General features: G+C 36.8%; 1 protein-coding gene across 1 annotated transcript in view; it reads left to right on the forward strand.

Moving 5' to 3' along the window:
* PLD5 (phospholipase D family member 5) overlaps positions 1–15155 on the forward strand; it is a 492703-nt gene that overhangs the window by 300744 nt on the left and 176804 nt on the right. Inside the window, exon 4 of the mRNA XM_027122453.1 lies at positions 6068–6179. Coding sequence (XP_026978254.1) covers positions 6068–6179 — 112 coding nt within the window. The remainder of the gene's footprint in view (positions 1–6067; positions 6180–15155) is intronic.

The following is a 15155-nucleotide window of genomic DNA, read 5'->3' on the forward strand; positions in this document are numbered from 1 at the left end:
TCTAATCTATATTTTGCCCACGTTTGGTTGGGCTATTGGCCTTTTCTTACTAATTTTTAATTTATTTTTGTAGGGTACAGCTGTTAACTCTTTGTTTCTCATTTGCATAACAAATATTTATTCCAGACTTTTACTGTTTTTCATTAACTTTGTGGTATCTTTTGCTCTATAATTTTTTTTACTTTTATAGTTCTATATATCTTTTATTACTTCTATATAGCTGGCTTGTTTATTAGTTTTCTGTGGCCAGTGCAACAGATTAGCACACACTGTGGCTTAAAATAACAGAAATTTATTCTCTTGCAGTTCTGGAAGCCAGAAGTCTGAAATTAGTTTTACTGGGCCAAAGCCAAGGTGTCAGCAGAGGGGTGCTCCCTCCAGAGGGTAGCCACCATGTTCTAGGGGAGAATACACTCCTTACCCCTTCCAGCTTCTGGTAGCTGCTGGCATCCCTTGGCCTGCTGCTATGTCACCCCAGTCCTCAAGGCCAGGATCTTCAAATCTGCCTGCTCCGTGTTCACACTCCCTCCTCCTCTGGGTGTGTCAGAGTCCCTTCTGCCTATCTCTACTACGATTGCCTTTAGGGCTCACTCAAATAATCCAGGATAATCTCCTCATCTCAAAACCTTTAATTTAATCACATCTGCAAAGATTCTATTTCGTTGACAGTTTCCAGATTAGGACCTGACATCTTTGGAGGCCATTATTTAGCCTCCTACAGCGTGATTAAGGTTTTTACCACTCCAAGACTGTAGATGTAGTTGCCCAGATTTTCTTGAAAGTGTTGGTGTATCCTTACTCTTCCTGAGAATATATTTTTCTATGTAGTGTAATATAGGGGTATCTTCCACTTGTGCCAGATTAAACCACTTCACCTCTTTCAGACTGAATTAAAATAGCATGTTTTAAATAAAAATCATGTGTAGTACTATTTCTGGATTCTCTGTAAGTCCCCTTGTCTGTTTATCCATTCCTATGCCACTACCATATTAATATGATTACTATGACACTATGGTTCATTTTTAATAATACTGAAGACATTTACAGTTAAAAATTTCTCTCTGACACCAAATATTTCTTCATTTCATGGTTTTGCTATGAAGAACTCAACTGTTCATAGTTTCCTAGAGAATAGAAAAATTCACATTTCTTTTCTCTTTTGATGTAAGGATAATCTAAGAGTGAGTTTTAAAATGTTCAAGTAGTTAAGATTTGTTTTATGAGTTACATGTTAATGGTGTGTCTCTCATTTTGTTACATTATGAGCAGAGAATGAAGCCTGTAGAATATTTCATTTTAACCATTGTTCAAGTTTTCTTAATGGCAGTTACAGGAAGGTTTTTTTTATAAATGTTCCACAGACAAATATTGTTTTGAGGGGCTTGATATATAAAATGAAAAATATATAAATGTACACATAATCAAGTTTATTGATTGTATTATTTAATTTTCATATATCCTCATTTATTTTCTATTAGATCTACCCAGGCTTGAAAGACATATTTTAAAGTGGTAGTGTTTGTTTTTTTGTTTTTGTTTCTGTTTTGTTTTTTTTTGCGGTACGCGGGCCTCTCACTGTTGTGGCCTCTCCCATTGAGGAGCACAGGCTCTGGACACGCAGGCTCAGCAGCCATGGCTCAAGGGCCCAGCCGCTCCGCGGCATGTGGGATCTTCCCGGACCGGGGCACGAACCTGTGTCCCCTGCATCAGCAGGCAGACTCTCAACCACTGCGCCACCAAGGAAGCCCAGTGGTAGTTGGTAGTTTAACTGCCTTTTTATTACCTTTTGCTTTATGTATTTAGCCACTATGCTGTTTGGTACATACCAGTTTATAACTGTCAGTTCCATTACTATGACCTTTTTCCCATCTAGTCCTTTTAAGCCCTCCTCAGCTCTTATTCTAATTTTTACTGAGATCCTTTATCCAATTTGTTGTAGATCAGTGTTTCTCAACCTTTTTTTCATTATCACCTTACTTGGGAAATGTTTAGATATTTTTTCCTAATCCTGCCCCCACCATGAAATTTTAATACCAGAGATATATTGCATATTTACTGTATGTATATCTATGTTTTATTAATAAAAAAGAGTAACTTTCATCTACACACACATCTCTACACTCACACCGGAAAGAATCAATTTTCAGTCCCTTTAGGGTAATAGCACTGGGAATGCCATGTAATAGATTCTTAGTAGGCCTTCCCCTATAAAGTGTCCTAGCAAGTACATCAAACACATATTCATATCACATTGATAACCAATTATTTCTTCTTTCCTTCATCCTCCTTGATGGCTTTTAGTGTTATTTACTGTTTGGTTAGAGCTCTTCATTGAATATGTTCCTCATATGGGTTATGTAGGTAATACAGTCTCTAAACCTGTATATATCTGCAAATATTTTTTTCTTTCCCGCTGGCAGGTAAAATCCTTGACTGGGTAAAGCACTCCTGGGCTTCACTCTTTTTCTTCCACAGTCTGTCACCACCAAGTGCTGGTTTAGTGTTGCCGATGGTTAGCTCCACGCCAGTCTGATCCATTTTCCTTGATAGGTACCTTTTTGTTTTGTTCTGTTTTGGGCCGGGAGTTTGTAAGAATTCCTCTCTCTCCTTGGTGTTGATTAATTCTACAGAATGTGCCTAGATGTGACTTTCCACATTACATTTGCCTCCATCTTCAGTTATCTTTCCAACATGTAAATCTATGTCTTTCCTCAAGTTGGACACTTTTTTCTTCTGTTATTTACAAACGTATTCTTTTTGTCTCTTTTTCTCTTCTAATACACCTATTAGCCACATGTTATATATCTACAATTTATCGATCACCCTTTTCTCCCCTCGTCACCCTTATACTTTTGTGTATGTGTGTGTGCATGCATGTTTGTGCTTTGAGATATTTCTTCCATTTGGTCTTTGGGCCACTAATTTGGGCCTCAACAGTGTTCTTTAATTACTCTTCTAATTTAGCTCTAAAATCGTAGAGTTTTAGTCCAGCCAGAGGACTTTTTTTTTTAGTCCTATCAGAGGACTATCTTCTGATTTCTCTTTGGTATTTTTGTTTTTCCCCTTCACATTTTATTGTGGCATTTCATCCTGCCTATGAGTTGTTTTGGGTCAACAGAAATAGGCAGTATTTATAACCCCTACTCTCTTAGGTTAAGCAGCCTCTTCAGAGTCACAAAGGGGCTGAGCTGGATCTCTTTCCTTGCGGTACAGCTCTCTGTCCAGGATTGTACTGTCTATCATAAGGTTTTTGCAGACATTGGAAAAAAATGGCTTAAAGTAGGTCAATGTGCCTGAGCCACTAGCTAACTTCAAGATGATTTATTTAAGTTTAAAATGTTAGCTAATGTTTCTCACCAGAAAGAGCAAGTCTTTAAACTGCTGATGTTTAAAAGCCAAGGGACTTTTGTTATTCCTTTACGAAAACATGATGAGTAAATTTAACTCAGAGAGCAGTGGGCCTTACTGCAGATCTCAGCATAGAATAAGTGTTTCATACCTTTGAAATAATTACATTTTGAATGTCCTAGCAAAAATGGGTGGACTGGGAGGTAAGACACTGAAAACAGGGGAAATTTAATAGAAGTTCTGCCTCAAGCCCAAGTATAGAAGTTCTACCCCAGCACAAGTTCATTACAGTGAGCACTATATTTAAAAATTTTAAGACTCCTTGGTGTAAGTAATCAGCACATATTGAAGTAAAAATAAGCTTTATTTAATGACAGTCTGCTACTATCTGTAGCTTTTGGAGTTTCTATTTTCATTCATGTTTGATAGTTCTGGTCTTCATTTTAAATCTCACAAAAATAACACAGTGAGATAAATTTAAGGCTCAGAGCCAGAAGTACAGATAGGTTAGAAGATCTCTTATGTTTCATTTGTGCTAAATTTATTGTTAACTAAGAGCAAAAATAAAAGCATTTGTTTAAAAATACTGGCTCGAGACTTCCCTGGCGGTCCAGTGGTTAAGACTTTGCCTTCCAATGCAGGGGGTGTCGTTTTGATCCCTGGTCCGAGAGCTAAGATCTCACATGCGTTGCAGCCAAAAAAGCAAAACATAAAGCAGAAGCAATATTGTAACAGGTTCAATAAAGACTTTAAAAATGGTCCACATCAAAAAAAAAAAAAAAAAAAAAAAGAAAGTCTTTAAAAATACTGGCTCACTAACTGTGGGGACTTACATAACACACAAAGTACATACGTCCTTTCCCTTTGTGAAAGTGAAAAATACAAACGATTTATGTGACTGTGAGATGACCATGAGTCTGGGCTGTAGAAATCTGGACTATGTAGGCATCACCAAACCTTCAAGGGTGTGCGACAAGAGTATAGTGCACAACTCGGCAGAGTGACAAAGCTCACAGGGAGGAGGTTGTGTTGGTGGCAGCTCTGCAGGAAAATCCACAAAGCCCCACCAAGTGCATCTTCCCTCACATCCAGTGTCTGAGCCTCTCACTGCCAAGCCCTCATTTCTCCATAGTAAATTTGAAATTTATGTAGACCCTGAAATCAGCAAATCAGCAGCTGTTTTTTTCCTTATCCTTCTCCCTCTATCTCTTCATATCTCTCTTTCTCTCTCCTTCCCTCTTTCCCTCTCACCTCTTTATTAAAAAAGTAATTTGCAACTGCCTGATGCACTCATTCTACGTACCTCATAGGAATACCTGCTTTGTGGGGAGGCTGCCTCCACGCTTTGCATGCAAAGTAATTTGGTCACTTTTGGTGAGTTCTACTTTGGGCAACCTTTATCAGCACACTTAGTTAGACAAAAAGGAAGCCTCCATGCCTGACATGGGGTGCAACTCCTCTTTTCTCTAACTTCCAAGGATTATGGAGCTTAGGCTATACTGCACCAGCTCTAGGCAGGAGCATGGCTGGATTATGCAGACACTCCTCCCTGCTGTCAGCTGTCGCCCTAGCACTGGCATACCAGCTCCCTCCTCCTTAATATTCCAAAGCTTTAGGGTTTTGATCTTTGGCTTCTTTCTTTTCTAAGGCTGAATTGCAGGAATCACTGCTGTACATCTACATTTCATCCATTTTCTCTTTTCAGTCTTCAAATACTTTCTACATGATCATTATCAATAATCCATTCTTATCAAAGTAAGATAAGACTCTGCCACTTGGGGCCATTAATACCAAAGCCTTATTGCCTGTTTAGCCTCCGAAGGCATTTGAGTTTGTGGCTGAATAACAACATTCTGAAGAACCAATAAAAGAAGACCAGTTCCCTCTTATGATAATGAGGAGTCTATGAAAACACACAAGAGAAAATAAAAAGGATAATGTTGCAATCCACTTACCTAAGATGATATAATAGCTATGGACCTACCACTATTCCGAGTGTCCCTGAGATTAAAAAAAAAATTTTACTATAAAAATTATGTTTGTGAAAATCTTATAAGGAAAGCCTTTACTTTTTATTTTTTTCAGTTATTTTTATGCTGGGCTAATAATTATAGATTTCTAGGCAGACCATAAGTTGAATTCAGTAAAATACGTTTTAAACAAGAAGGAGAATTTAGGCAAATCCCTGATAAGTAGTCATGATTCCCCCCATAATGGCTAACACTTAAAGGATACTTACCTACTACTATCTCTTAATTCTCACAAAAACCTTTTAAAGTAAATACTAATATTATCTATCTTTTACTGAAGAAGAAACTGAAAATTAATGAGATTAAGAAATGGAGTTTGTAAATTGGAAAACCAGCTGGAATCCAGGTCTTTCTGGGTCCAATCACAACTGTTTAATATTCTCTGCCTCTTCACGTGTAGATAATTTGAGTTCATGAAAAAGTAAAAGAAGAGTAGATTTGCATTGTAGCATTGAAATGACTATTGCAATAATTGTTGAATTGCACAATACTCAAAAAAACAATGTAATCTGTGTTCCTACTACTACTCTATTTCCATAAACTCTTGAATTTATGAAGTGCTGCCAAGGGCTGAAGTGCTTGCCTTTTAAAATTTGAATGAATAGTTTTAATTTTCAATGTTTATTTATTCCTATTTAAAATAGCATACTTTTAGGTTTTCTGACTTTGGTTCTGAATATTTTTTCTAGGGTCAACGTCTTTTCGAAAAGTTGCTCCAACTGACTTCTCAAAATGTTGAAATCAAGCTAGTGAGTGATGTAACAGCTGATTCAAAGGTATTAGAAGCCTTGAAATCAAAGGGTAAGGCCAAGGTTGACATGGTACTCTACCTCTGGGTGTTCTGTTCCGGTACCTTTAATTCTACATAGAGCAGTACATGATTTCTTTATAATCAACACACTTGACTTAGTGCACTTCTTATTTCTCCTTGGAAAAACAGCTTGATTAAAGCCTTTAAATGAGAGAACTAATTAGTTAATTCTACTGGGATTTTTTAAATAGTGTTGTTGCATATTAGCTTATGCAAAATAATTTACTAGCCATTAGATGATAATTAACTGGAAAGAAGAATCTTTCCCTCTCTGAACACTTCAGTGATGTGATTAGAGAGAAGAGCCACTTCTTATCAGAACAAACATTGTATTTCTGCTTTTCTCTTGACCATCAAATGGAAATTCTCCTCATGCTACATATATTCTTTGAAATAATATAGTCAGATGTAGGAGTCTATGAAACACTGCCTAATTCACAACTTTTAAGACAATTCCACAGGAGATCATCATTTGAATGGCCACTTTGCAATTTGTCTCACAACACTGAGGATAATTATAAAATAAATTTCTTAATTTTGCTGTATCTTTACTAACTGAACTCTCACAAAAAGTTTTTACTGATTTATCAAAAAATTTCACCCTGAATTTACTATCCAAACTGTAAGCCTATGAAAGAAATTGGCAGGTGTGAGCCAGTGAAAATGTTCAAGATGCTGGGTGTCCCCGGGAGAGGACAAGGTGTTGGCCCCAGTGAGTGTCAGTGTTTCACCTGATGATACTACATCTCACATGTGTGCTGTTTAAACATATTGGGCATTTTTGCTTGTCATCTTCCCTACATCAGTAAGTGAAAATAAAATACTTTCTAAAAAAAGGAACAGACTATGAGGCAAGTAAGTGAGCCCAGGTGGCCTTTCCTTCTGCAGAAGAAAAATGGAAAGTGATAAAGCCTATGAAAAGAAAATAACATAGAGAAGACAAAAGCTTGGCCAGGCATGTGGGCTTACCACCATGCACATTCTATTTTCTATGCATGGGAAAATAAAGAAAACTTACATGAGTTATTGCTAGGTCTGAAAGCTTCACCCTGCTACTTGAGCACAGCACAATATACTTGAAAAACTAGAAAATACCTAGTTCAGTGGATTGACAGATACAACCAACATGGATTAGAAATGTATGAATACTTAAACTGTTTAAAAAATATGAAATTGGGTTCCCACTGTAAATTGAATTTCTCTCTGAAAATTTGTTATCTGACGCATATTTAGGAGTGGATTACTTTAGGCTAACTCTGAGTGCCTGTATTTGCCTGTATTTGCAGATGATTTTTCTCATGGAAGCTACTTGCATGTCCTTGGGGTTTGATTACCCCAGAAGGGTAAAAAGCAGATGAGTTAGGAAGAGAGGGATATAGCCTGAGACTTCAGTTGCTTCTTGACTGTACATCCATAGTTCTGTTCCTTGCCATAGCCATTCTAAACCTTATAAACTCAACCAAAAGTTAAAACTAGGCAGTACTGGGGGTATGACAGCCTTTTTTAGTTGCTGCTGAGTATTTGGCTACTTTAGACAGGGAATAGCAATTAATGAATTTATAGATAAAGCCCTTGCTTACATTTCTATTGTGAACTACGAATTAAAGTTTCATTATAGTCAGTGCTTCTCACACAAAAGAAGTGTTTGAATTTCACAAGTATATGCATATGTCAGTACAGCTCAGGCTTTGTTAATGTCTAATAGGAGTTCTTATCAAAATAAGAAAATGGTTTTCCTTCACAATGGGAGAACAATAAACAGGACCCAGGGTTCTCACAGCTATTCCCTATGTACCTAGAGTGAGCCTATCTGGCTTTTATTAATGCACATAGGTGTAATATATATGCATCTTTAAAATGCAGTTTTTGTATTTCTCTGCTCTCACCCTGTGGCAGAGACATAGTATATAATCACAGTGCATTTAAGAAAAACTGATATTTTTATGAAACCGTTTTAAATCTGTGTTGGAATACTTTGCTTTGGGGTTATCTTTAAATTTCTTTAGGGAGAGTTCCTAGTCTTTTGGTAAAGTTCCAGGAAGGTTTGTCCAGAAATAGTCCACAAAAAAACAGGTAAGTGTGAGACTAGCCATGAGCTACTTCAGCTGTGAAGGAGTTACTGAGTTTAGAAGTTAATCAAATTTATTGTGAAAAAGAACAAGAGTGAGGCTTCCCCAGGAAATGGTAAAGATTTAGTGCAGACATTGGCCCAGCGAAGGCAGAGTGGGCTGGAGATGTGAGGTGGCCCAAGGCCACAGAGCCCTCCATGGGTGGGGTGAGATTGCAGGTTAGTCACTGTGCCACATGCTCCCCACTCCTTGACTCAGAAGTCAGAAGATAATCCTCCAAGGTCTCACCCTGTGGCTGGAAGGTGGGGTGCTTTTGAAACCCAACCTCCTTGAAGTCCTTAAACCCCGGCAGGGATTTCATTCTAGACAAGTCTCCCTGTAAATTCAGAGTTTCACTGATCAGTTTTCCTAATTTCACTTGCTCACCATCTCCACTTGTATCCCCCAATAGCATCTCATAGGCAGCGTGTTAACCTGCATACCCCTTCCCCTCGCTCAGTAGCTCCAACAGCAGCTTCCTTTACCTGAATTTCCAACCGCCCACTCACTCCACACTCTCATTCTTCACATCTAACAGGCCAGATTCTATAGGATCTGCCCCTGAGTCTCTCTCCTAGATATTACAGTCCCTTCTCAGCTACACCTGCCCTAGTGCAGGTATTTAATACCTTGCCCAGACCTAGCCACAGCTACTTTCTCTCTTCCCAACTTCTGATCTTCTCACCCTCCCACCATCTGATCTCCATGCAGCTACCAAAGGGATCCTCCACAACATGATTATTATCAGCTCACATCCCCACCTAAATCGGGTGTGTGTATGAGTATGCCCGAGTGTTACATACACCTTTTAACTGAGAAATATCATACCTGCAACGAAGAGCACAGTATTAAGTGTATAGCTCTAGGAATTTTTATGAAGTAAACACTTCTGAATAATCCCTTCACAGATCGTGATGTACAGCATTGCAGATGTCTCAGGAAATGTTTTCATTACCCTTTGAAGTCAGTATCTTCTGCACAGCTGACCACTATTTCAACTTCTGCCATTATAGATTATATTTGTGCTTTTTTTGAATTTTATATAAATTGACTTATTAAGTACATACTCTTTCATATCTGGATTCTTTTGCTCAATTTTATAAGATCCATATATGTTGTGTATAAAAATAGTTTACCCTTTTACATTTTTATATGGTATTCCATCATGTAAATATAATTTATGGATTCTACTGATGATGGACATTTGGATTTTTCCCACTTTTTTGTTATTGTAAATAATATGGTGCTATGACCATTCTTGTATGTCTTTTTGGTGCCTGTTTATACTCATTTCTTTCGATATTTACCAGGAGCGGAATTGCCGACATCACAGGCTATGTATGTTCAACTTCAATAGACATTGCCCGTCAGCTTCCAAAGTGGTTATACCAGTTTACACCACCACAGACAACACATGAAAGTTTCATTTGCTCCATATTCTCACAAAATCTGGCATTCTTTGTCTTTTTTATTTTAGCCATCCTGATGGATATGTAGCATGACGTGACTTTAATTTTTTTTTCCCTGATGACTAATGATGTTGAGCATCTTCTCATATACTTATTGACCATTTCTATATCTTCTTTGTTGAAGTGCCTGTTCAAGTATTGTGCCCGTTGTTATTTTATTTTTGTTTTTTTATTGGCCTATTCTTGATTAATAGGCTGGATTTTAATCCTTTTTTGGCTATACGTATTTCAATTATCTTCTCCCATTTGAAGCTTGTTTTTCCACTCTTCTAATGGTGTCTTTAGATAAATAGAAGGTCTTAATTTTAATGAAATCCAGTTTATTAAGTACTCCTTTATTGTTGGTGCTCATTGCATCCTGTATAAAAAATATTTGTCATCACAAAGTCATAAAGATATCCTCATTTGTTGTGTTCTAAATTCTGTATTGTTTTACCTTTCAGAGTTAATTCTATTTAGATCTGGACTTACTTTTTATGTATGAGGTGAAGCAGGGTTGAAGATCAGTTTTTATTTATATGGAAAGCCGTTTACTAAAAACAAATTTTTTTCTTCACTGCATTTCAGAGGCATCCTTGTTGAAAATTGGGTGACTATGTGTTTGGATCCGTTTCTATATTCCCTATGTATTACATTCCAGTTAGGCTACTTATCTATCTTAGGACAAATACCACATTGTTTATTTACTGTGGCTTTATAATACATGTTAAATCAGGTGGTGTAATTTTTTCATCTTTGTTTTTCATGTTTAAAACTGTGTTAGTTATTCTTGGCCCTTCAGATTTAAAAATAAAATTTGGAATCAGTTTGTCACAAAAATGCTGAAATTTTTATTAGAATTATGTTGACTCTTTAGATAAACTTCGGGAGAATTGACATTGACAGTATTGAGTCTTCTACTCCATAAACATGGCAAGGCCTCTTACCACTGTTTTAGCTATATCTCTCAAGTTTTTGATATGACAAAATTACTAAAGTATTTTTCAGTTCAAAAAGGTTTCTAATTTCTACTTTAATTGCTACTTTGAACCATGGTTTATTTAGAATTGTAATCCTTGATCTCTAAACATTTGAAAGATTGTTCTATTTATCTTTTTGTTATCTTCACTATGGTCAGAAGAATATACTCTATGATTTCAAACATTTGAAATTTGTGGAAAATTACTTTATACATTTTTATTTGTAGAAATAAATTTACTTTATAAATCTTTAGGCCTGTTAATGTGATGCCATTATATAACTTTTCAGTTTTGTTTCTGTATTTCATCAGCTCTTAAAGTTGTCCTGGCCAGAGTGTCAGTCTAAAAGCTACTTCATCATAGCCAAAAGTGGAGTATATGTAAAGTGGCTTCTCATTGCCTAATGCATAATCCTAACTGGTAGGCCTCAAAGACAAGCTAAATAAGGTGTAATATTGTCATTGGAATCCTCTGTTTCTTTCTCCATACCCACCTTCAAGTGGGGTATGCCCTCTGCTACCAACATTTAGATTGCTAGGAAGTAACTGTGACATATCTCTTAAGTCCTGTTCCCCCTGCTCATGCCTCCCAGCAAATGCCTTTGATGTCCCGTTTTTCATCAAACCTGATACTTGTAACATCACAGCAATATTACTGAAAATTTATACTATTAGTAAAATTTTTATTTTTGGCTATGTCTTTTAGTCATAAGCAAAATATATTGCTCAACAATACTACTGTATTTTTGAAGCCTGTTTTTAGAGGAGTTTTAGGTTTACAACAAAATTAAGAGGAATGTACAGAGATTTCCTGTGTACTGCCTACCCCACACATGCATTGCCTCCTGCATTATCAACACCACTTTCCCAACAGTATATTTTTCACCAAGGATGAACCTGTATTGACACATCATGATCACCCCAAATCCATTTTACCTTAGGGTTCAATCTTGGTGTTATATATCCTATGAATGTGGACAAATGTATAATGACATATATCCACCACTGTAATATCATACAGGGTATTCTCACTGCCTTAAAAATCATCTGTGCTCCACCCATTCATTCCCCCTGACTACTTTGTATTTTATAGCTTTGTTGCAATGAAATTTATAATTAGAAAGAATCATTTTTTGTTTGTCTTTCAAAACCATAGCAATTCAGTGTACTTTATATATATGATTAAAATATTTGCCAGTAGTCTACCGAATATTAAAAATAAATAAAGTCAGAAAATAATTTTGTTTTAGGAAAAAGACAGGCTTTTACTTGTTCATTATCACATAATTCTTTAATAAAATGACTAGTGAAATTAAAGGCATAAAAGATTAGAATCAGTGACCTAGAAATAAAGTCTACACTTCTTTAAAAAAGAAAAAAGAAAACATTTGAAATCGTTCAGGATCTGAAATCTCCCTTTTCAGTTTCATTCTTACCATTCTTGTTGTTTATTTTCCAAGTATGTGAAAACTAGTTGTGATTTCCTAAACACATGTACTTTTTCAGGGCTGTTTCCTAAAACATGCTTTTCCCTGTGCCTGAAATACCCTCCCTCAAGCTCCTTTTCATCCTTCAAGGTCCCTTATAAGCCTTACCCTTAATATTTTCCTTTAGACTTCCTCTCTTTTCCCTAGTTGCTCTTACCATTTTTTTTCTTCCATTGTTCATTCATTATTTATTCAACAACCATTCCTTGAATATCTGACAGATGTGAGCAAGCTGGACTTTAAAGATAGAAAATTGACTAATTTTCTATCTTTAATTGATAATGCATGAGCCCTCCTGATTTCAGAGAATTCACAGTTTGGTAGAGAAGACTGATATAAGTGAAATAAACTGATCAAGGAATTCTTAAAACATCTACACAGAGTCCAGTTTTTCTGAATCACTTTCTGTGTCTGGGTCATTGATGCCCATATTTTCTACTCACTATTATCTCTGCACCATAAAAAGCATTGATGTTTATTACTCTGTAACTTTAAGAAACAGATTCTCTGCTAATGTCTCTTTTTCTAAGTAGATGTTCATTCTGCTTGTTTTCAAAGCTTACTCAAAAATGTCAAAGGAAGATATTCTGACAGTAAGCAGGCCTCATACTCCTTCCTCAAAAGGCTCTTAAGTGGTTTGTTGACTGAATATTGATAAACCTTTGGGGCCCCTGTCATGCCACCAGGAATAACAACCAAGACTATGAAGTGACAACTCTGTCACAACTGCCACCCCACCTAAAACAATCATAAGATGCATCCCAATGTCAAAGATGTTAAAATGTGAAAACTGTTTCAGAATCAGTGGCAGTACAGTAATGAGGGTTACTTTAGAATTCAACAATAAATTAGAAAATTCAAAAAAAAGAAAATTCAACTTAGAAACCCTTTAATAATTAAGTTAAACTCGACCTCTCCTAATACCACACCGAGGGAGGTAGATTCTAAACCAAACCTCTTTTAATGGGGCTTCTTTGTAGTGCAGTGAGCATACTGAGTAAGTAGAAATTCAGAAAATCCAAGCTGGACTGGCTATTAGGAAACAGGGATGTCTTCAACAGAACTCTTCATGGCTAGAGCACCCAATGATAGGAAGTGTTCCTATCAAAACAAACAAACAAGAAAAACCCTGCTCTATTACCTGAAATAGGAAAGAGGTTATGCAAATCAGTTGTGGGTTTTTTGGGTTTTTTTTTTTTTTTTTTTTTCCGTACGCGGGCCTCTCACTGTTGTGGCCTCTCCCATAGCGGAGCACAGGCTCCGGACGCGCAGGCTCAGCGGCCATGGCTCACGGGCCCAGCCGCTCCGCGGCATGTGGGATCTTTCCGGACTGGGGCACAAACCCGTGTCCCCTGCATCGGCAGGCAGACTCTCAACCACTGCGCCACCAGGGAAGCCCCCGCAAATCAGTTTTTTATATGAAGGTTCTATAGGAAAACAATATAATGAAATCAGAAACCTGAAATACACCGGAGAAGAGACAGTCTCCTGAGGTCAACATAGAAGTTACCAGGAATCATAGTTCTAGATATACAGCATGATGAAATTGCAACCCAAATGACAAGAGAAGAGGTAGTCATGAAAGCTTGATTTTGAAAAGCAGAGGAATAGAAAACACTTGGTGGTAAAAGTAAAAGGACCTGCAAAGGCTGGGGTGATTTTTCCTACTGACATCTGCTAAGAAATGGCCCATATAAATAACAACTTTAACTCGTAGGTTAAATTGTCACTAAATGCTGTTTTGATTTTCCTCATTGCTGATGACCAGCCCAGTTATACAGCAACAGAAAGAAATTCATCCTAGAGCTTGGGGCACCCCCTTACCATGCCTGTCTTTTCTGATGTCAGGCTCACGCTAGGCTTCAGAGTCTTACCCCAGCCCTGGTTCAGCTAGTGTTTCAAGCTTTCAGTTTGTTAGAATCAAACATGTCTTTTCCTCCCACTCCCTTCTTTCCTGAGCGTGCAAACCTTGGATGATGAAACCTAGAGCTTAGACTATGCTGCCTATAGATGCTTGCAACATCTCTGAGGAGCTCATAACAGAACTATTTTATGGGCTTTTGTTTTGATTAGCCAGAACGTTAATATGTTTGGAATTTTCTTTCCTCTTTTGTTTTGATTAGCCAGAACGTTAATATGTTTGGAATTTTCTTTCCTCTTTGGCTTCTTTAGATGATAGATAGATACTAGATACATAAATAACCTTCCAATCTTCTGTGTGAGATTTAAAAATTAAACTTCTAGATTTCTCAAGCTTTTCATCCACATTGTTTCATTTCTGTTATTCTTTGTGAAGGGAATACAAAGTATGCCCTTTGAGAGGACTCTCAGCCACTCTGATAGCCCTCAGCCCTCCACATTCCCTCATCTGCTACCTTTGTAAATAAAGTCATAGACTCACTGCGTAACTGGCTCAAACAGTCTGTGCTCTGAGTAAAACTGACCCCAACTTTCCCTCATTAGCACCCTATGCCAAGCAGGTGAACTAATTAGACATAGCCTTACCCCATGTTGGTGAATAAACAATAGCAACAGGATCCTAATGCATACCCTTTGGGCATCTTCAGCTCATTTTGGCTTCCTCCCCACAAAGCATTGAACAAACAGTAAATATTTAATTGGCATTTCCTTGTGCCTAAATCTTATTCATTTAAGTCAGAATTTTAATATTTGAAATGACTATTGTACTTTCATTTTTCTTAATAACTCAATTTTTTAAATAAATAATTAATTATATTTTATGTCTCCATGGTTGTTTAATAACCTGTTGTAAAACAAGAGGTGAAAATTAACAATTATGTGTATTAAATATATCATTTATACTTTTCAAAATGGTTCAGATTTGGGGATCAAGCTTTACATAGTAACTACTCTGATATAACTCTAAAATATTGCTTGATAAAGAGAATATGGTTTTAACAAAGAGAAAATACTTTGATTTCAG

This window comes from Aethalodelphis obliquidens, unplaced genomic scaffold (assembly GCF_003676395.1).
Source record: "Aethalodelphis obliquidens isolate GAN/ISIS:26980383/991018 unplaced genomic scaffold, ASM367639v1 scaffold24, whole genome shotgun sequence".
Lineage (NCBI taxonomy): Eukaryota > Metazoa > Chordata > Mammalia > Artiodactyla > Delphinidae > Aethalodelphis > Aethalodelphis obliquidens.